The sequence below is a fragment of the Patagioenas fasciata genome, chromosome 12 (genome assembly GCF_037038585.1).
Source record: "Patagioenas fasciata isolate bPatFas1 chromosome 12, bPatFas1.hap1, whole genome shotgun sequence".
Classification (NCBI taxonomy): Eukaryota; Metazoa; Chordata; class Aves; order Columbiformes; family Columbidae; genus Patagioenas; species Patagioenas fasciata.
The window spans coordinates 20,933,865-20,956,017 of NC_092531.1; the positions used below are offsets into that span (position 1 = coordinate 20,933,865).

Here is a 22,153-nt window from a genome sequence, read left to right on the forward strand (position 1 = left end):
TACAGCTTTCTGCCCCAGAAGCATCATTTACACCCTTTTAGCTGTTCTCCCGGCTACCAGCAATGGCAGGAGACAGCAGAGAAGGAAGCAGGATGAGGATGAAGGGGAAGGCAGAGCTCAGAGGCAAAGCAGCCCTGGGAAGCTCCAGGGCCAGAAGCCACCCTTCCCACCCCCAGGGCTCTGGACCCTGCAGGAAAGCAGTGACAGATAAAAGACATCTGCAGCTGCCACCTGAGCTGACACAGCCCCCAGTACCACTGGAACCTCCTCACCAGCAATGAGCACAGTGACACCACCAGCTTGAGAAATCATCCCATATGTCAACAGCTGCAGCACCTTCCATAGCCCCCTCGAGAGCCACAGCACATGCCCCTTCCATGCACCACAGCCACGCATGTTCCTGCCCCTTCCCCAACCCCAAAGCCCCATGAGAGCATCCCAGCCTTCTCAAGCAGCGTTATGCCAGCACCAGCTCTAGTTTCCATATTTTGGGTGGCAAAAGCATCAGGGCTGCCTGTGGGATGCCCAGTCCAGAGGTCCCAAACAGATACACTGAACCAGGGAACTTCTCCCCCTGAGACTCCACACACTGACCAATAGCTTCTGCCCAAGACTGTTTTCAGCTGGATTGGTTTTGGTTTTTCACATTTTTCCCATATCTCCCCTTTGAAAAAGCCTGTAGTTGCTATGGAAATACTCTCATCAGTATGGGTGGAGCGTAGCAGTACCAGCCAAAATTCCCTGTGGCACCCAGTTAACACCAGTGTCTAGAAAATAGCAGCACTGGAGGTTATCCCAAGCTGTACAGGGGATACCCGAAGCTTAAAGCAGCGCATCAACGGGTAAGCAAGAGCCATCTGGGAGTCAAGGGCAGGACCCGAAATTCACCCAGGTATAAACCAGGTTAAAAAAAATAAAAATAATTAATCAAAACATCCTCATGCTGTCTAACAGCTAAGAGTGTTACGAACAGCAAAAAGCCACTGTCTCCCTCAGCTCTATCTTTACCATGAGCAGGAGGCAGCCACAGACAAGGGTGGCAGGAGCCAATTCCTTGCTGAAAACACTTGTGGGGTCTTTGCAGGTGAAGGATCATCCTTCACCACTCGAGCTTGGAACAAGGTCTCCAGACACCCAAGACCAGCCAGGTGGGAAATGCAGCTTCTCCACAGGAGCAGACAGCAGGCCAGCAGTGCTCAGTGTACACAGAGGTGCTACTGCAGTGCTGGCAGGGGTAGCGCATCTGTCATTGACAGCAGATTTAGGGTGTTGGGGACCCCCATCTCCATCACCCCACACAGTCGGGAGAGAGGGAGGGTGTGATACCCTGCCAACAGCATGGACACCTCCTGCCTCCGGCCATGCTCAGTAGCTGTATTCAAGCTGTTAGTAACCAGCTGCAGCCCATGACAAATGGCAGCTCCCATAGCAATGACAGCAGGAGGCTCTCCTAGCAGCAGGATGCTAATGAAGATCTCCGCCACTACTGAGGGCTGTCCCCAGCCATCCCCAACCTGAGGTCACTTCACAAATGGCAGTTTAACCCTGATGCAACCTGGCACCACAGCAGTGAGGCTCTGAGTTCCACAGTAGACAGACCATTCACCAAACCCTTGTCAGCACTCACCATGGATCACCACACATTAAACTCCTTTCACAGCATTACTGCATGCGTGGCAATGAGCAGGTTACAGGTGTTTCTCCAAGCATTTGTCTCCTGGAGAAGGGATTTTCCCACACTCAATGCTGATGCCACCATGTAGATCTCACCAAGATTCACCATCCTCCCTCACCAGCTCTACACAAAGCCGCTAGGGCTGTCACACAGCACATCCCACCCTCAGTTCTGCCTGCAAAGGGGGAAGCATTTGGGCAGTGCCACCATGAGGCACTACGGCACATCCGCTGGGCTGGCACGTCACTGGTGCCAGGGTGGATCTGAGATCAGCACACAGCATTGCTGGACCCTGCCAGTCCCCACAGGTGCGCAACCTTAATTAAAGGTCTAAATAACAATTCGTATCAAACTGCAACGGGCACATCTATCTCAGGAGCCAACCACTTCTTCAGACTTGCCAGGTCCTGAACACTTTCCCAAAAGGACACACTCAAGAAAGAAGGACGAACTCGGGCTGTTACTGAGCCATCAAAGCTTGGTCAGAGACAAACATGAACCTGTGGTCCAGCGACTGTCCTTTCCCATCTGAATTTAACAAGTTGAAGATCTAAAGCATAAAGTAGCAGCCGAAATGCTTCCCATCCCCACCGTTTTGTCCCATGCCTGGGGAACACACAGTCTCTCTTGCTCCCTGCTGGCAGAAATCTCATTGCACCAGCACAAAACTCTGTGCTTCACAGTTTTGGGAAGCTGTTTATTGGAAGAAGTTGCATGCAAAGCTGCCTGCAAAGTAAAGGGACTTTCTGCAAAAGCAATGGAGAGGCCCAAATCTGTCCTGCTTGGACCAGGGACAGTAAACCCAGGCTCAAGCCAGGGGAGCAGTCAGACACTCCTGCAGTCCCTTTATCCCCTGTGACCAAAAGACAACCTCAGTGATGGAGCATGCTGCAGAAAACTAAAGCACAGACCAAGAAATAACTTACGCCTCATCATACAGCAAACCCTTCAGGTCACCATAAGATCCGAATCTCCCAACATCCACCTTTTCACCATCTTCACCCCATCCTGGGGTTCCCCATCAAAATCTCAGCAGCAAGGATGTTTTGGTGAGGCTGGTTCAGCCCTGGGGATGGTGGTACCAGGCAGATGATGCTACCAGGCAGCAAAGCAGCACTTTGGCACTGGCTCCTGTGGTACACCCCAGCTGCACCCCACAGCACCCCAAGACACCCAGCAGAGAGCCACTGGCTGCACCCAGCGCCTGCATAGCAGCACAGCACCTCAAAGGAAAACTCCCCACAGCCAACACAGTGAATAAGATTACAACAAATACAAACTAATGATACAGCTGTCAAGACAGATTAGACTGCACAGTGTAAAAAATTGCAGGGCTGTTTAGTCACAACAATATAAGATTAATTTATCAATACAGCTTATGTGGCACTGGAGAGATAGCAAATTGAATAAGTGAATCTTTTCTATACCTTGCACAAGGAGGGAGCCTCAGACCCAAAGGGCATACAGGTCTGGATGCCCATGAGGATTTTCAGACGGGGATCAACCCAACAGGGCTGGTTTGATACAGCCCAGGAAGGTCCACACCCCCATCCCAGGTACAGGGGATGGGTACACGTGCCACCCATGGGCATGGTTCTGCACCCATAAGCTCCAAAAGGTGCCCACCCTTCTGCAGCACCAGGCTGGAGAGGGTTGCTGCTATATCGAGACACCCAGAAGCTGCTGCTTCAGGCAGGAACTTCCCAGACCCCTTTCCATAAGCTCCTTCAGGTCCAGTGTTACAGGACTTGAGTCATTTGTGTTGTCTCACCTTTAAGCTCTGTCCCAGTTACAGCGTGTGCATGTTTTGGCGCACACAGCAATCAGAAGCAGCGATTCACCAAGCTAACACATGCAAAAATATGCACAGCGACCTCCACCCTTTGAAGGCTAAGCCCTGGCAGGTACAGGCAAGCTTGCAGACCTGAGAACATCTCTCAAGGGTGCTCAAAAAGCAAGAATTGACCCAGCAGGTCTTTGGGAGATGCTTCCCTATTCATCCCACATCTTCTGCCCAAAGACTACAACATCCCCAGCAGACCCATATCATCTCCAATTTCTCATACGTTGCCATCTGTGGGTTAAAAATGTGCAAGTAAATAAATAGCTGCAGTGATAACGAACCAAGGTTTCGATTTGTGAAGGTGAGAGCGCAGCGGCAGCCGCCGATACGAAGGAAGCGCCCGTTTCTATAGATATTGAAATCCGGTAATTATCATCATTAGAACTAGTTGTGATTTAGCCGTAGCTCAATCCCAACAAGTAAGAACGGTATTTATTTGCCACAATTAGAACAGCTAAAAATATTTCCCGAACCTTGCTTGGTTCAGGCCTGTCCCACCACCGCCCCCCCAGCAGGTTCAGCCTTGGGCAGGGAACAACGCAAAGCGGGGACCACTTGAAGTACTGGAGAATGGGGGTGAAGAAACCCTGTGCTCCCCCAGGGAAACCAGAACACCAACACAAGGCCATCCGATCTTGTAGGAGCCCTTCTCAGCTCTTTTCCAAGGCTGTCTCCCTAAGTCCGGTTCAGCCCAGTTAACTCCTGCCCCACGAGGCTGGCTCGTCAATGCAAAGTATTGATAGCTACTCCCTAGGAAAAGCAACAAACTGCCTTTTCTATTCTGAAAGTTCTTTTGCATTTGTATTGGAAGGCACAGATTTGATTTTAAAAAACAAATGGATATGTCTGTCTCACCCAAGCCATTGCACTGGCAGTGAAGGGCGATGGCCCTGGTACCACCCAATTGATCAAAATAACCATTGCTGATGGACATATTCCCTCACCTCACGGGAACAGTACAGTTATACCAAGAGCCTCCACGCACTCAGCATCTCCTCCATGCTCCAAACAAGTGCTAAAGGACTCCAGGAGCTCAGGATGACAGACACACACCTTCAAGGATGAACTTGTTGGAAGATCTCATCCTTCCTGACCTCTACAGACAGGGATCAACTACCCACATAAAATGCTGTGAGGGGCATCAAGCTATCCTGCCCTACCTCTGCAAGGTGACCAAGGGGCTACCACCTCTCCACAAGCTGTTAAATGGTCATCCTCCCTTGGGGACACATCTGCACTCCAGCTGCCACCAGCAGTTTCCCAGCCTTTTCCCCCGATCACAAATAAATGCTTGCAGGGTATAGACAGATATTGCAGGAGGCAGCACCTTGAGATAGCTATAATCACCTCTCAGCTTCCCAATCAAGAACCGACCCAGGAAAATCCACCATTTACTGACCCAAATCACCCAGGGTCATCTCTTCATGCTTGCTCTGAGACTCAAGATTTTCCCAGAGGAAAAGTGCCCAGCTCCCCCAGTCAGGGATGTTCTTTCCGACAGTCACAGTGAATATTTTCCCCACTTATTTGATAATATCTGGAAAGCGCCGTGAAATGGGCAGCTTAGCGATTCTCCACTGCGCGGGGGCGAGGGCGCTGAGGTGCTCACTGCCAGGTCCCAACAACAGCCCAAATATTCATCTCAGCCCCATGGGCCACCAGCTGCTCCTCCCCAAAATGCCTCCAGCCCTGGGACTTTCTCAGCCCCCATCTCCCTCCAAGGGTAATATGACCCTTCCAATAGTTTGGTTTGGGTTATTTTTTTCTGCCTTGCTTTCCTCTGAACTCTCTCTAGTTTGCCAATATTCCTGCTATAAGGTGCCACAAACCGAGGTCACATTCCTGGGGTTTTTTTTCAATTGTTATTTTGGGGGTTTTCTGTAGTTTTGGGATTTTTTTTTCCCCATAAAAAAGCCAGTTCACAGATCTGCTCCCACAGCTCCCCCTCTCCCCAAATGCAGCCCAATGCTACTTGCTTAGAGCCCTAAGCCAGTTTTCAGTCCATTTGGCAGCGTCATATCCAAGGCAAACTGAACTAATTTTAAGAGTAAGATTTGGCGAGACACTATATCAAATGCTTTGCTAAATCCAAATATATTAGGATTTCCACGTTCTGCTCAGCCACTAATTTTGTGATTCCATCAAAAAGAAAAAGCAATCAGGTTTGTCTGGCAAGATTTATTCTTTCTAAATCCCTGCTGTTATTGCTCATGCTTCCCTTATCCTCTAGTGCTTCACTTTCTTAATACAGCAGGACTGGAAACGTTTGCTGGAAATATATTTTTGCTATTTATATGGATTTTGAAAATCTGCCTCTGCTCTCCTCCGCTGCCCCCTGTCTTCCCCGGTGCTGTCAGCATCCCTGTGCTGCCACCATACACAGTACCTCCTCCTCCCCAAGTCAGAGCACAGCAGTATCATAAGCCCAGTATTAATACACAACTGGCCTCAGACACAAGATACACAAGAAAAACTAATCCAATAAAAAAATAAAAGAAAAAAGGATGTTTGGCCGCAGGAGAAAGGTCTAAAGGAAACACCCAGCTGGGTCAAGCCCAGGCCCATCGCAGAGCACCGCCAGCAGCAGGAGCAGTTAATATTAATGCCTGAAACAGCCATCCCTGAGCATCACCTTGTTTTTTGTGCAAGCCTTCTGGCAACTGCCCTTGGGGTGATCAGGCAGAGCTGAGCCACAAATGACACTGGTTGGTACCTCCCCAAAGGACACACATGGTCCATGGCGAGTCAGGGTCAGCACATCTACAAACCAAACCATGAACCACTCAGGTGGTTGAGGTGCTCCTCAAGGTTTGGGGCTTGTGGAGGTCAGGAAGGGCTGTGCTCCCCTGCCCTATGCCAGCACCCCAGATTCCCACTCATACCTTGGGGGTTTGGTGCATCTGGAAAGCCACATCATGAGACACACAGATCTTCTGCAGCATTATCCTCCACTAAGAGCCAAGCAGAAGTCTCTAAACCCTGTGTGCATTCAGCAGCTTTGGTGACAGCACCATCTCAAAACACTCTGGTGACTCCATCCCAGCTCTGACTGTGCATCTTCTGCTGTGTGATCCACTGACCTCTGTGGGAGTGGGGGCAAAGCTGCTCACGCATTTCAGGGTAATGCTCATTCCTGCCCATTAGGAGGAAAAAGGCAGCTGTTTTGGAGCATAATCAGTTTCTGCTCATTAAGCCCTTGGACATAGAAAGGCTCAGTATTTCACATACCAAATAACACCCTGTCTGGGTGCCAGGTACGTGCACACCCTCAGTACACTCCATCCAGTCACACCAAAGCAGCAGCACGACCAGCCTGGATCAAGTCTGAGCCACCCACATGGGCCAAGCCATCATCTCTAGCCACAGCTTTTCTCATGAAGACACAAACACCTCCTTTTGCACACCCTGGCACAGCCCAACATGCCTGGGCTAAGCAGTAAGGCTGGGTTTTCGGACAACACAGCTCATGGCACTCAGGCGATGCTCCCACTTTCGTCTTCCTACACCTCCCTTTGGTCAGGTCTCTGCCAGACCCCTTGCCTCAGCTCCTATGTGCTGTCCCAGCTCCATCAATAAGAGGAAAAAGCACAGCATGGTCATCCCAGCAACTCGGGGCTCAGAAACGGGGCACCAGCATCCACCCAGCAGAAGCTCAGCTGATGGTTCTCCATTCTTGCTCCAGCAGGGGGATTTGACTAGATGACCTTTTGAGGAATGAATGGAGATTCTCTTCATTCTGGCTATTTTTGGAAACATATCCTGGGGGAGCAGCCCTCTTCAGGAGCCCTCCCAAGTGCTGGGATGCCTGTGGTCAGGCACAGGCTTCAACAACACCCTTGAGTTTGCACCCAGCTGGCTGCAGGTCAGAGGATGGAGATGACAGCCCAGCCCTGTCCTGCTTCCAGTGCAAGGATGACCTTCCCTGCAGGCAGCTGGGCAGAACATCCTCCACCAGCTCCTGCTGGCAAGCAAGTCCTGGGGAAGCTGTCAGGAAGGATTATCCCACCCCAGGGAAGCTGCCCTCCATCACCGCACCTTCCCCTCCAGCCTGACTGGGGCTCAGGATTTACAGCACAGACAGAGCAAGGGGGTTGGCAGCAGAAAACTGATGGGGATAGAGGATTTACAGGGAAGGGACAGATTCAGGGGAGGTCAAGTGAAGCAGAGGGTGATTTACAGGGTCAGCAGCAATTTACACAGCAGGTAGCACCAAGGAGGCAAGGATCTACAGGGGCAGGGGAGAACTAATTTTTATGGGTGTTTATTAGGAAATTAGTGTCTCCTTCCCCTGATCGCTGTGACCCAGGGAGGGGCACAGAAGCAGATGGATTTGCAACAAGCCTCTCCCTTGCTCTAGAGGTCACAGAGAGACCAGCATCAGAGATCCTCCCCATCCCAGCATGGCTGCAGCTGGCTTCTGCTTGACCATAGCACCCCCAGGGTCATTTCAGCATGTCCCTGTCCTGCCACCACCCCAAGGCAGCGCTCCAAGGCCAGTCCCTCTGGGAGGCTACAAATAGCAGATCCTCAGACATCTCCTCCTGGAGTCCCTTCCTCCTGGCAAGCCCCACAGCCCATCCCCACCAGCCTGGTCCAGCCCATCTGCTGGCAGCGAGGCAGTGTTTCTCCTGCTGCAAAGGCTCCTCACCACCACCAACAGCATGAGGCTGCCAGGCTGGAGACAGGCAGGTGGAAGTCACAGTCTGCCATCCCTTCATCCCACAGCAGGGTGAGCGAGCCAGCCCCAGGGCCATCAGCACAAATGCACACAAGTCTCATCACCCAGTTTCCAGTCCCATTTTGCAGTTGCATCCGGCACCCAGCAGGAGCCAGGGTCTGGGCTCAGCCTCAGATGTGCAACCCTGAGCACATCGGTTTGGGCAAGCAGGTCCTTCCCCTCTCCCACTGCATCTTCTTCCCACTCCTGAACCAAAAATTTAACTGTGCCAGCAGGAGGGTGCCCCTAGGTGACATTCCAAACCATGTCTTACATTTACTCCTCAAAAAGATATCATGTCTGATTTGAAACACAACAGTTGGAGGGGCTGGTCCTAGAAGAACCCAAAAAAGATGGAATTTACTCAGACATTTAATATCTGTGTTGTTTTCCAGATGCTCCTCAGATACCAGGAGACCACAGGCTTAGCAAGTGTGGTCCCTGCAGGGGACACCCCATTTCTCGCAGCGCTGGGTTGCTCAGCACAGGGATGCAATAGGACCATGTGCCACTAGCAGAGGGAAGGACGAGAAGGGCTCCCAAGCATCGACCACAGACCCCCATGAAAGCACCAAGTACTGCCCAGCCCCAGCATGGCATAAACGAGATAAAAATCAAGTTGTGAGCGGCCTACAGAAAGCAAGTAAAGTTTCTCCCAGCCTGGAGCGATGGCAGCTCCAGGCAGCCTTGTGGTGCAGACGAGTTAAAAGTTACACTGGGCAATATCCCAAAGCTTAAGAGCTCAGATAACATCCCATCGCCCACAGATGAGGGTTTACTCCTAGCCCAGCAGGTCCCACAGCTCCACAGAGGCATTTCCCCAGCAGAGAAACATGAGCAGCAAGTGCAGCATCCCAAACAACCTGGTTCTCTTGAAGTAAAACTTCCAGAGAGTCACAAAAGCAGCATCCAACCTTCACAACATCCCTGAGCAAAAACCTGTACATCTCCACCCAAACCACAGGCAGTGACAACACCATTGCCCCCACCCCTCTACCCCAAAGTTTGACTAAAGCTCAGTAGTATCTTTGCTTTTATAAATCTCTGCCTTTTAATGATGGCTTCAAGGCTCAGAGAAAAAAAGGCCCATTAAACTCACTGAATAAGTTAATGGGGCAGAGAGAATCCATTCCAAAGCCACCGCAGGCTATTTTCCTCTGGAGCTAAAGCCTGAATAAGCAAAAAGGAAAAATTAAAACTGTACAGTGCGTTGCCAATAAATAACCCCCAGTGTAATCTGCTACCAGGCAGGCCTCCATTTGCAGAGATAATAGGATGCAGATGAGTTGCAAACCACCTCCCCTTGCAGGGACCACCACCTTTTGATTGCAAATTAGCTGTGCCAGAGCAGGAGCCTCCATCTCCTGCCTGTCCCCTTCCACCTGCCTGGGCAGGAGGGAATGGCACATCTTGCAGAGAAGTACTGAAATCCAGCACTTAACTCTGCAACTCCCCAACACCCACGCTCCAAGCACACAGGCCTGCTTCTCTGCTTCCTTTTACCCCAGCCCTCCTGTCTGTTCATGCCCTTTCACCAGCAGCACTACAGACTCATCCCTTGCCCATCAATCAGAGCCCACAAGCAGTCAGTAACTCTCTCCAAACACTTAAACAAGTGCATGTCCCAGAGATAGAGAGAAAAGAAAAAAAAATCCCCGTTCGTAAACGTTGATCCCACTAGATGCAGTTTGTTTACTATTTAATATTTAAAGATGCTAATTAAGTCTCTGAATAAATAAATCTATGTTACCCATGCCTTTTGGAAGGCAGGGATCCTTCCCCTGGGGCCAGGGCAGCCCAGAGCACGCCTGGTGTTGGGCAGCCTGCCCAGGGCTGGGGACAAGCCTGGGGCAAATGAGGATCTCACCACCATCCCTCCTGGAAGCAAGAGCTTATCTACAACACAAAGCAACATCAGGCACAGCTCAGGCTGGGGACATGAGGGACTTCAGCCACTCAGACCTGGAGAAGGGCACAGGCAGGACAAAGCAGAGAGAGGAGGATTTCCAGGCAGGGTTGCCTAAAGCAGTGCCTCTTGGCCCCAAGATGGAATCTCAGCTACAAATGAGGACTTGAGCCCCCAAGGACCAGAGGATCAGCCCATAAAGTACTGGGGGGACACAAAGACAAGCACCACCACACATCACCCCAGCACTGAGCAGGCAGCCAAAACTGCTCCAGGGACCAGCTACAGGCACCCACATCCCTCCCAGCCACCCCCCTGCCCAGAGCCAGGGCAGGCAACCTGCACAGCTTCATACCTGAGAGCACCCCAGCTTCTCTTTCCAAAACAGCTCCTGTAGCATCCCGAGTACAGCAACTGCCTGCCTGCCTTCCTCACCCACACACCCTAACAAAGCCTCAATGCCACACCTCAGCTCTCCCACCTGATGCCTCTTCAGCCTAATTCGGCTCTGCCTCTCCCAAATCTGCTCCAGCTGCTGGTGCACTTGCCATTAACCCCCAGTGTGCCAGGCCCTGCAGAGCTCCCTGTTGCAGAGGGTCTCTCCCTGTCCAGCCAGCATTGCTGCATCACATCAGCACCCTGCCTGCACTCCTCAAGCTCAGGCTTTGCTCTGATGCTCCCTAGGACACCCTCCAGCACCTGCTCCAACCTGAAATGAGGGGCACAGCACTTGCCAAGAGAGCACCTGGCACGTGCTCTGACACCGACCCAGCTCTGTGCTGCCCTCCCCACTGGAGAGCCTGGGACAGCTGGTGAGACAGAGGGCAGTGTGGGTGTGTACAGGGCCTATGGGAAGCTCAACCTCAGAAACAGTCCCCAGTAACATTCAGCTTCTCTGAACCGGCACATGGAGAGCCCCAAGAGGACAGGGATGCTCTTGGCAGGCTGAGGAGCTGGGAACAAGCAGCATCCTTGACCCTGTGTCCCACTGAACTTTGCTTGCTCCCCAGGCTGCTCAGCAACAGCCACCAAGTGACTCGATGGCATTCAGCTTGCTTTTCCTAGGATATATTTTGGAGAGCACAGGCAAGGCAGGAGACAGCCAAAACCAGGACACACATCACTGCCACAGGAGCAGCCAGCTGCACTCTGGAGGCAAGAGGTTTGGGAGACAAAAGAGATTTCCAGCCGCACGAGTCACAGAGCTTCCCAGAGGCAATCCCATCCACACCAGGATGGACAGGAGGGATGCCCAAGCTGCTCTTGCCTGTCTGGGTTAGAAGCAGGCAGGAGAGGGGCTGTGGTCCAGGACAAGGACAGACAGCCCCTGGGAGCATTTGCACAGCTGGATCCCAGACCAGAGAGCCAGGGCTCCTGGTTCCCAGCCCAGACTGCTGCACAGCATTTCCATAGAGAGCACAGGATTGGAGATGAGGCCAGAGCTGCTCCAGGAGTAGAGATAAGGTCAGCAGCTGGAGGCACTCGGGCTCTCCCCATGTGGCTTCAAGTCCCAGTAGGGTCAGGACAGCCTGGCATAACTGTGCCTCCGCTGAGCACTCATTTTCCTAATTTATCCTGGCAAAACCCCTGAGCGTGCAGGATCCTCAGCAGCACTCAAATTCCCAGCATCTGTTTGAGCATTTCCACATTAACATTTCCTGGTGGGAACCGCCTGAGGAGAGCTAGTTAAGGGACAGACTTGCACAACCCAGGAGGATGGGGACTTCACCATGCTCACATCTGCTCCTACCTACTTCTCAGTCCCCCAGGGACATTGTGGGGCAGCCAGCAAAGGCATCAGTGCCATGTGCGCTCCTCCCCAGCAAAACTTGGCCCAGCACAGAGCAGCAAGAGGGCTACAGGGTGATAGCACCTGGGCTCAGCATCTCCCTGCATTCTTCCCCGGAACCCCAGCATCCCAAGGCCATTTAGTTATCACTGCAACAAGCACTGAGGTCAGGGAGAAGCACCCAAAGCCACCACACTATCACACTCCCTGGAAATCCTTCCTGACCATTCTGCTCCATTGCTGGAACTCTTGTTTCTAATTTAAAAGAAGTTTTCCTTTCCATTTAGGCAGACCACAGATGGGAGAAGGGGAAGGTAGGGATGGTGGCACACACTGAAGGTGGGGTACAGAATGGGGACAGTCGCTAACAGGCTCCATTATCTCCTACACTGGAGCACTGGATGGCAGCTGGAGGAAAGCTGGCTGCACACACAGTTCTGACTTCTCTTTCAGCTCCCTAAATGCTACATCACATGAAAACAAGCTAAAAATACAGTAGATATTTTCCTGGTGCTATTCTTTCAGGCAAGTAGGGGTCAAGTCTCAAACAGAAAGGAACAGGGCAGGATCCACAGCCCCACAAGGTCTGGAAACAGGGTGGTACATGGGGGAATGGAGATGCACAAGGGCACATGCTGGTGGAATAGCCTTGATAGCTGGGCACTGACTTCAGTGCAGCCTTCCAAGGGGAGCCCAGAGAGATTTTAATCTCCTTTTCTTCAAATGAAGTCAAGTCCAGACACTGAGCAATATCACAGCTCTAACCCACATCTATCACCCACACCCCAACACACATCCACCCAAACATCACCTGGCATGATGCTGGGGATCCATTTGCTGTTGCGTTGTGGGACCACTGGGTGTCACAGCCCTTCCACCACACTGGCAACAGCCAGGAGGGAAATAACCAGCCCATCTTTGGCCCAGCTGCCGGGGAAGATGAGGTATCCCTCAGGAGCTGCATAAGGAAGATGCTGCAAGGTCAAGACCAGCTTCCTACCACCACTCAACCCTTTCCCTCTCTCACACCAGGCTCTTTTCAGCCTTTCCCCATTGGGGAAGGCCATGTAGCCTGCCAATCTCCATCCAATCTCTGTAGCAAAGGGTTAATCAGAAAGGAGCATCCAACTCACCCTGGAAGGTATCCAGAGACAGCTCTCAGCCTGCGCCCTCTTGCCTCTACATCCAGAATTTCTCTTGGGACACTTCCCATGGATGTTCAATACAACGGGACTGATATCACAGCCTTGTTTATCCCTCCCTTCATGCTTGGCCTCTCCTTAAACCCTGGCTGGTGATGGGCTGAAGAGCTTTCATCCCCATTCAACTGCTCTGTGCCTCAGTTTCCCCAGTATTAAAATGGGCAGAGCTGTGAGGAGCTTCCTTGCAGACCAGGCACAGCCACAAGCTGGTTGCAGACAGCAGCACATCACCCCGATCAGGCACCTCTTGCCCGACACTTCAAACAGCCCAGCAACACCTCCCCCCAGCACCTGCTCTGGTTGGGTCAACATTTTCCAAAAAGCTGCAAATCACCTCAATCCACAAAAGTGCTGGGGCTGTATCACTTACAGCTCTGGTGTAAGAGCTATTGGTACGTGGGGGTGCACTGACCACATCCTTCCACAGCAGCACTGAGAAAGCCGTGACCCAGCACCCAGCTGCATCCCAGGGGACCCTCTGACACCACGGGGTGTCCCCCTGGGAACCGAGATACTGAGTGGGTTGGAGTCCAAGAGCCACAGGGCAGCACAGACACCCCAGAGCAATGGACCTTGTCCCGCAGGGCATGCAACAGCTCGACAGCAAGCGGCGACTTGACCCTTCCGTCCCCGCCACCCTCAGCCGCTCCCGCATCCCCCGGCCTGGCCGCCCCCTCCCTGTCGGAGCCGGCGCATCCCGGAGCCGGGGCTGTCTCACGCTGCCGCTTGCCCTCTAGCGGCACAGCCACCTCCAACCGGGGAAGAAAAGAGGAGGATGAGGAGAGGATGAGCCGAACAGAGGATGCACGGGGCTGAGCTGGGCTCCGCCTGCCCCAGGGGCAGAGGCTCAGCTGGGGCTGGGGGTTATGGCACAGCCCCGGAGCTGCTCATTTGCAAGAGCTCCCGCACAAATAGCCTCTGTCTGGAGCAGCCTCTTGAGCCTGGGAGATGGAATATGGGGAACAGCCCATTGCAGCTGTGGTCCTGGTGACCTGTGCATGGCCCTCTAGGATTTGGAGCATCGGATGAGGCTGCTGGTGCTTATCTCTTCATGCAGGGCACAAAACGCCTGCATTATCCAACCGCCATACAAAACTGCAGCCTCTGACCGAGAAGCTCACCCCACAGCACTGCCTCAGCATGGATTCTGCTGTGGACCCTTGGTGCAGAGGAGAAGAGCAAGAGAATTTGGGGGTGACCAGAGCCCACAGGCTGCTATCATACACACCTGCTTGAAAGCACCTGTACAACCCAGTAAAACCCTCCTGCTGCAGGAAACTCTCAAGCTCAAAATTACTGCTCTTGCACAGAGACTGGTAAATAATACAGCAAGCCACAAGCATTATTAACACTCTCTTCTGGAAGCCTGGCAAACTCGGGGGTTGGTCCACTCCCCACTTGACTGCAGCCCCCCTTGAATGGGATGCACCAAATCCAACCATAAAAACTCTCGGGCAATACCTGGCATGGGTACCACATTGAGCAGGACAAACCAGCGTGCCAGGGTAGCACTTGTGCAGCATCACTGAGCGTGACCTACCTACCGAAGGATGATCCCATGGGACATCCCATGGTCTCTTTGGGGGGTTCACTGAAAGAGCCCAGCATTGCTGGGTGCATGGATGGTCAGAGGTCTTTAGGAGACCAGGAGAAGCCCCATGCCAAAGCACATGAAGGTGTCACACCCACAGGGGCGAGCTGATGGAGTAGAGCAGACCCAGATAGCTTTCCCTAACTGAGGTCTACAAAAGTCCCTAGCCAGAGGCAACACATCTCCAAACCTCTAAAGGCAGCAAGGCAGGTCCTTCCTCAGTGTCTTCCCTTCCATCTCTGCTTCTTCCCCCCATGAAACAGCTGTCCTAGACCTGAAGCATCCTCATCTCTTCTCCAAGCCCAAGGAGACAAGCCAGCAGGCAGAGCTGACTTAGACCTCCCCAAACCCTACAGGAGATGAAGGTTGGGGAGATGTCACATGCACCCTGAAACCATCCAAGTCACCAGCTCTTCCTGTCCAGGCAGCAGCTCAGGACCCATATTCAGCTCAGAAAAAGCCTGGGAAGTCCTGACAGGCACCAAAATTTTTTCCTCCCCAGAGAAATACTTGGTGTGGACCATCTGCAGAGCCAGGCAATGCACACATGGCTGGGGAGCACTTGGGGAGCCCAGTAGAATCAGGCAAAAGGGGGACAGAGACACCAGCAGACTGGCATGAAAAGGCAGGTGACTCTACCCAGCAGGAATTCCATGTCCCAGACGAAGTGGGGCTGTAACTCTTGGGTGCCTGATGTTCTCTGCTCAGTGTTAGCCTGGCCACTGCTGGGAAAGCCAAGCTGAGACCCAGCTCTGACAGCTGACTCCTCCAAAAAACATCTTTTATGGCCCATCTAACCCAGATTCTTCTGCTCTGCCCTGGCACATAGCCTGGAGAGCTGCAAAAATATGGGAGGTCACAGACATCACCCATGCCAGGAAAGTGCCTCTCTCCAGCACCAGCGAGCGAGGAGAAAGGCTTTGAGAGCAGGGCAAGAAGCCAGCGGCCAGACCAGGGGATGCACCCAGCCCCGGGGTGTCTCTGGTGTAAGTTCAGCTACTTTGTCGCACAAACCTGCCATTGTCCTGATCCCGTGATGCAAGGGGGACAATACAGGGACAGTCAGGACCCACTACTCCTGGTTTAAAGAACCTCTAGAGCATCAAGACCACATCTCAGCCCACCTCCTTGTCCCAAGCATCTCTTTCTGCACCCTCTTCTGTCCTTACAGCCTCATGCTGCATTCACTACCCCCATCCTAACATACTTCGGGACAGACACTCTGCATAAACAAGAGCCCTCAAAACCAAAACTGGATTGAATTAGGGATCGTTTGAATGGTCTCTACAGCAGCCAAAGCCTCTGGGGCCAGGAGATGGAAGGAATGATGGGATGGGAAGCTTTGGGAATGCAGAGCCCTTCATCTCTGGAGAGCAGCAGCACATGAGACACACTGGGTACGCTGTGATTGATTCACAGTGAAGGGAAAAGTTTGTGTTGTAGTGTCTGAAGCAGAGCAATCACCAACCTGAGCATCACAGGAAACCCTTTCCCAGCTATTTGGATCATAAAAGCAAGTTCTGCTCCCCCAGCCCTTCCAGTAAGATGCCTGCCCTTTCTTCTCTCATTCCCAGATGCAGGCACACACGGGCATCAATGATGCCTCGGTTCTCCCCGTGCCGACAGCAAAGAGGTGCTGCCACACTGCCCACCCCCTCGCTCTCCCCCACGCCACGTGCTCCCAGCTCCCACGCAGCGAGTGGGACAACGCCGGCTCTGACGCGGCTCTCACACCCCCAGCCGGGTCCATGGGATGGAGCCAATGCTACTGTAGGCTGGTGGGACAGCCCTGCAGGAAAGAATGGAACTGTTCTTCTGTCCACAGGGGTGGGAGATAAGGTATTTCCCCTTAGCCTTGCAAGTAAGACACCAAAAATCTTGCATCCCAGAGTGTTTTACAATGACCCACATCCTCTTGGGTTACTCTGAATTCATCTCACCGGTATGAAGGCAGCTATGATCTGCACAGGTAAACCCTACAAACACACCCATTGAGGGTATTTGACCATAAGAAATCCCATTCTCCCCTGGTGACGCTGGGAAAGGGAGCAAGCCGTTATATACTATGGACATTTCCCTACCTCAGGGGAGCCCAGAGGTGACAAACGCAGGCCACTGCCGCCTGCCTGGCAGCATCTCTGCAGTGCCATAGCAACAGCTGAGAAGTAGGGAGGCCCAGATGGCAAACTCCTCCGTCCGTCCTTCCCCACGCACCGTGCTGGTGCATGCAGGCGCTGCCCACGCTGCCAGAAGGGTAACTCCCCGGTCCATCCCCGGCACGCAGCGTCTGCCATCACACCGACACGTGCCGGCAAAGGCAAGTCCGGCCACCCCATGCACCAGTCACATCACCACAGTGTCATGGATGGGGACTCAGAGCGGCAAACGCCCTGGCTGCTCGGTGCACAGTAACAAGAAGTGGTTTTGTGTTGCAGGACCGTCAGGACTGAAGTTCTCCTTGTGCATCTGGTCTTTTTGGGAAGGTCTTGCAAAGGATGGAGCACCACATCAGAGGGGTGAAGCTGTGTTATGGGAAGGCTTGAGCATCCTCACAAGTCACACCTGGCTGGGGACACAGCAAAGGCCACCCAGCTGCACGGGGAAAAGTGATGGCATGAACATGCCCCAGCCCCACAGTGGTCCTTTCCCTGAACAGGGAAGGCAAAGTCCAACAGCCCAACTCCAAACTGGAGCCATCTCAGCTGGGGTCCAAGCCAGCCCCTCAGCTAGACAAGACCCTTGGCAGCTCTCACATGGTTCTGTGTGCAGAACTCACATCCCCAGGGATGCAGTCTGAAACTGGATACGTTTCTGGGCAGGCTGGGAAAGGGCAAAAGGACAGCAGCCAAGCCAACCTCCATCTCAGGCCAGGAACCTCCTGCCCTGCTCCTGCTTCACCATTAACCTGGCACCACCTGGACTTGCACAGAGATTGTGTGTCACCATCCTCCCCAGCCCAGGCAGGAGCCACTCAGCCCTGACTGCAGCTGCTCTGCTCTCCCTGAAAAGGAAGATGGGTGGGAAACCAAAAGCAGCAGCAATCAGAGCAAAATTTATTTATTTGAGGGGTGCAAAAGGAGGCTCCACAATGGGGTACCCACAGGGCTAGCCTGCCCTGCCAGCCTCCATGGGTAGTGCTGCAGGCTGGGTATCCCCTGTCCTCCTTGCCTTGTGGTCATCAGCCACTGAGATGTGAAATAACCCAAAACTCCTGATGGCTTGGCCCCCGATGCTGGTGGGACCTGCCTCGGTGGGCTGGTATGGAGTGGCCTCTGCCCTGGCTCAAAGGGACGAGCCCTCCAAGCCAGCTCACACTGCTTTCTTCCTCCAGAGCCCTCAGAATGGGCCCTGGCAGCCTTTCATCAGCACCACTCAAGCTCAGATTGCCAAGCTGAGTTTGTCTTTCACACCTGAGCAAGGCCCTGCTTAGCCCCAGGGTGTTCTCACCACCCTGTACCCTACCACCTTTTTACCAGCACAGGATGGAGCAGAGACCACCACGAGGACCCAGCTGGAGCATCACATCCCCTGGCCACAAGGACAGAGCTAAGCCTTCCCTATTCAGCCTCAAGCCTAGTGAGCAAAGGTGCATTTGCCCCCTCGCTGCCCAAAAATGAAGTAGGCTGCCTGGCAAAGCCAAGCCCCCATGAGGGTGGCAAGCAGGGGGAAGAGCTGTTTGGTGCCCAGCTGAATCAGACCCACGTGCTGGGAGTGATTCAGCGGTGACCAGGCTGGGCTTCTACACACCCCTCGCCCCAGCATCCACGGTGTGTGGGCTGGCAAGGAGAGGTCTGACATCAGCCTGGAAGGGTGCAGGACCCAATGGCTCCCACGCCAGAGCACAAAGAAACAGGTTCAATTCTGGCTCCCAGCAGCGAGTTTTTTGCCAGGAAGCAGCTCCACCACGCAAACCATCCCTCTGCTCCCATAAGCATCCTCTACAAACCACTGCTGTCTTCCCAGTAAGCACAGACAGATCTCTGGGGAAAGTTTTCGCTCAGGCTCAGTCTCAGCCCCTCATGGCATTTCGAGGTTCACCCCAGTCCTACATCTTGGCCCCCGAGCCCAGGGAGGGAGGCGCAGGGCCAGCAGCGATGCAGGGGGTGAGGGAACGTGCTTTGCTCACAGTAGAGCAGAGATGCATACAGCATCCAGCAAAAACTGCCACCTTCTCCTTCCCCAAGTTAAAAGAAGCTCCTCTCCAAAAAAAATACCCAACATCTTTCTGGAGTTGTCCTTTTTTGTTTTTTTGATGCTGCCTCTTTCATACAGACTGCTTACCAGCATTTTTCAATTTCAAAGCAGTAAAGATGTTTTCTGGGCACAAAGGACTCATGTAACACTACCTCTTGCAGCAGTCCAGATATACGTGTGCATCTCACAACGCACACACTCATGCTGGTGGCTTCCAAACCCTTCACAGCCTTTCCTACCGCTCCCTGACCCCCAAAGGGTTAAAACCAAACCACAACAAACAGCAAGCACAAGGAAAAAAAACCCACACACGAGTTTCTCTGACTTCCCCAGCATCGCCACATCCCTACGGCACCTCAGAAGAAAAGAGAAAAACACACTCCAGCACCACGACGCAGGATAAATATGTGGCAACTGGAAGGGGAGCGTTGCATTAGTTTTCCCCTTTACTTTCCCCATTCCTGCTCGGTTTGCAGAGGTTTGCTGATAAGGCAAAGACAAGGCTGGGGGTTCAGGGTCAGTGGTATGTGCTGAAAACCTGCTCGGGCATCTCATGAACCTGTAAGCAAGCAGGGAAGCGGCTTCCATCATCTTTACCCAGCAAAGGTGACAAGCAGAGCTGTGAAAGAGGCACTGCAATTATACCGTGGCTCTGCTGCAATTGCACTGTGACCAAATAAAACAGCTTCAAGAAGAGACCCCGCAAAGCCCTCTCCTTCCATGCAACTGTGCCATCGAGGTGGGAAAAAAAAATAACCCTCCATTACTCATTTCAAACCTTGCTGCATTTAACTGCCAGAATAAAGGATTCCACCTCTTCTCTGCTCAACTCCCACTGGCAACTTGCTCTGGGGGCTACATTTCCCTAAATGCTCACATTTCAATTAGCATTAGAATAATGAAATGGCTCAGAGTTCATCTCACCCAAAAATGTACTGGAAAATAAAGAGCAGAGATTGGAAGAGATGAGGATATTTTTTCCCCTCACACACACACAGAGTATGATGGATTCAGGAGAAGGAAATATATTCCTTTCTCCACTCCACTCTGATGAGATTAGCATGGGCTTTGCTAACTGTCTCTCCAAACAAGGATAATGCAACTTCAAGTTGATTTTCCAGATAAACAAGCATGCAAACAAACGCAAAGTGCTCAACTAAAAATATCTCCCTGCTCCGATGCTTCTCCTCACCGCCACCACCCCGAGACGAAAACACACAAATCCCTATCGCAGCACCACAGCGAGTTGCAAAATTATAACAATGCGAGTTAAATCAGCTACTTAAGGGACATCTCACTGTCCTATTTTTTTTTCCTCCCCTTAAAAACGCGAAACCGCAGATCCACAGATACACTCAGGCAGGGCAGGGAAAGGAGCATTTTCTGCTGTGGGGATGAAAAAAAAAAAAAGACATTCTAATCGGATCCAAAGTCTAGAAAAAGAACAAGCAGCTCAGAACTTGCTTTTCTTGCCCAATTTGGGTATATATGTGGCTGTGGCGTACCCCCACCACCACCACTTGCAGAAGCAAACAGTTAAAGGAAGCAGCAGCTTTAGCATCCTCGCCTGCTGCTCTCTCCCCTGCTAAGGAATCAAATCTCATTTACTTTATTCCTCTTAAGCCTTGACCAAACTGTTGCTGGGCCCTTTTTTAAATTATTTTTTGGGGGGAGTGGGGTAAGGGGTAAAAACCGGGTCTGCGCCCCCTGCACGGACAGCAGGGCTGAGCTCTGCCAAGCAGCGCAGCAATGCCGAGGGCACCTGAGCCCGGCACAGGCAGCCCTGCCCGCACCCTGCCCGCCGGGAGAGCCAGGGGACACCCCCCACTTACATGGAAGTGATGTTCCTTGAGATGTCCGTGATATTGATGCTCGTGTTGCCATTGCTGCTGCCTGAATCCTGCCCTTCCAAGAGAGGGAAGAGGTTCCCATCATCCGGTTTCTTGCAATTGATGTCTGTCTTGCTGCAAAGACAATTAGCAGGGCAAGCCAGCACCGAAAGCAGATAGTCTCCCCAAATGCTCCAGAGCAAAAATACCCTCCAGAAAGTGCACTTGGTAGGGCAAAGAGAGACATCCATCTCCGATTGCTGCTTCTAAAAAAGAGGAGGAGGAGGAAAGGGGGGATGGAGGGAGGTCAAGGGGGGGGAAGGGGGGAATGAAACAAAGACAGAGGGAGGGGGGGAAAAAGGGGGGGGGGGGCCAAAAAAACAACACAACAAAACCTCAAGCGATCAGATGCAAAAATCCTCCAGCAGATGAAATCATGCTGGCAGCTGGCTCAGAGAGGCTGTAATTCCCGCTAGGGCAGCGGCAGCGGGCGGGGATGCATCGCTGGCCCGGCCGCCCTGCGCCCGCCGCTCCCCGGCAGCCGCTCCGGAGGATTGCAACGGGAGGCTGGGGAAATAAATAAATAACAAAAAAAAAAAAACCCGGTGCGAAAGTCACCAAGTCCCACCTACTGGGCAGAATTAAAATTGACACACCTGCAAAAAAAACACACAGAGGGAAGAGGAGGCTGGGGAGAGGAGGGGGCGACCTCCCTTTCCCATCGCTTCCCTCCCTCCCCCCGGCCTGGCCAGCCCTGCAGCGGCGGGCACAAAAAGCAGAGGAGGAGGAGGAGAAGGAGGGAGGAGGAAGGCTTTGCAAAGCGAGCCGGGCTCCGCAATAAAAAGGATTCCCCACCCCCCCTCCCTCTCCGCTAAAATCAATCTAGGGGAGGAGGTGGGGGAGAGAGGGGGGAAAAACCCACCCCAGCACTGCCGGAGCCCCAGCTCAGCCCCGCCAGCGGAGGAAAAGTTGCAGCTGGGGTTAAATTTGTGCTGGGGGAAAGAGCTGAGGGGCTCTGGCTCGGCTCCTGCTTTTTCAGGATCTTTCGTCTTTTGGAAGGAGGACGATGCTGCCTTTCGCTTGGTTGTTGGGTGGGTTCACAGCACCCCCCCCTCCCCCGCAATCCGGACACAAGGGTGGAGAGCAAAGAAAGATTAAACTGAACTGGACGAGAATAAAAGCCAGTGTGGATTACAGCAATTTAATTTTTTTTTTTTCTTTAGAGGATCCTAGCGAGAGGCTGATCAGACAGCTGGGTAGAAAAAAAAAAAAGCGACTGGAAAGCACCCAGGAAGGACTTTCTAGAAAAGACACACACACGCCCCCCCACACCCCCCCTCCAAAATGCAATGGGGACTCAGCCGGCTGCCGGGAAGCGCAGGCAGGAGCACCCAGAGTCGGGGCTCC

At 52.8% G+C, this 22,153-nt stretch overlaps 1 protein-coding gene across 5 annotated transcripts in view; it reads right to left on the reverse strand.

The window, feature by feature from the left end:
* Positions 1 to 21,911, reverse strand: part of NTRK3 (neurotrophic receptor tyrosine kinase 3) — a 217,584-nt gene extending 195,673 nt beyond the window's left edge. Inside the window, exons 1-2 of one of the 5 annotated variants that reach the window (XM_071814027.1) lie at positions 21,142 to 21,911; positions 20,750 to 21,012 (exon numbers count right to left, since the gene is read on the reverse strand). In XM_071814027.1, the coding sequence (XP_071670128.1) occupies positions 20,750 to 20,997 (248 nt within the window). In that variant the 5' untranslated portion in view covers positions 20,998 to 21,012; positions 21,142 to 21,911. Of the gene's footprint in view, positions 1 to 20,749 lie in introns of all 5 variants that reach the window. The other 4 variants (XR_010652172.2, XM_071814026.1, XM_065846996.2 and 1 more) reach the window with 4 other exon arrangements.
* Positions 21,912 to 22,153: the final 242 nt, after the last annotated feature.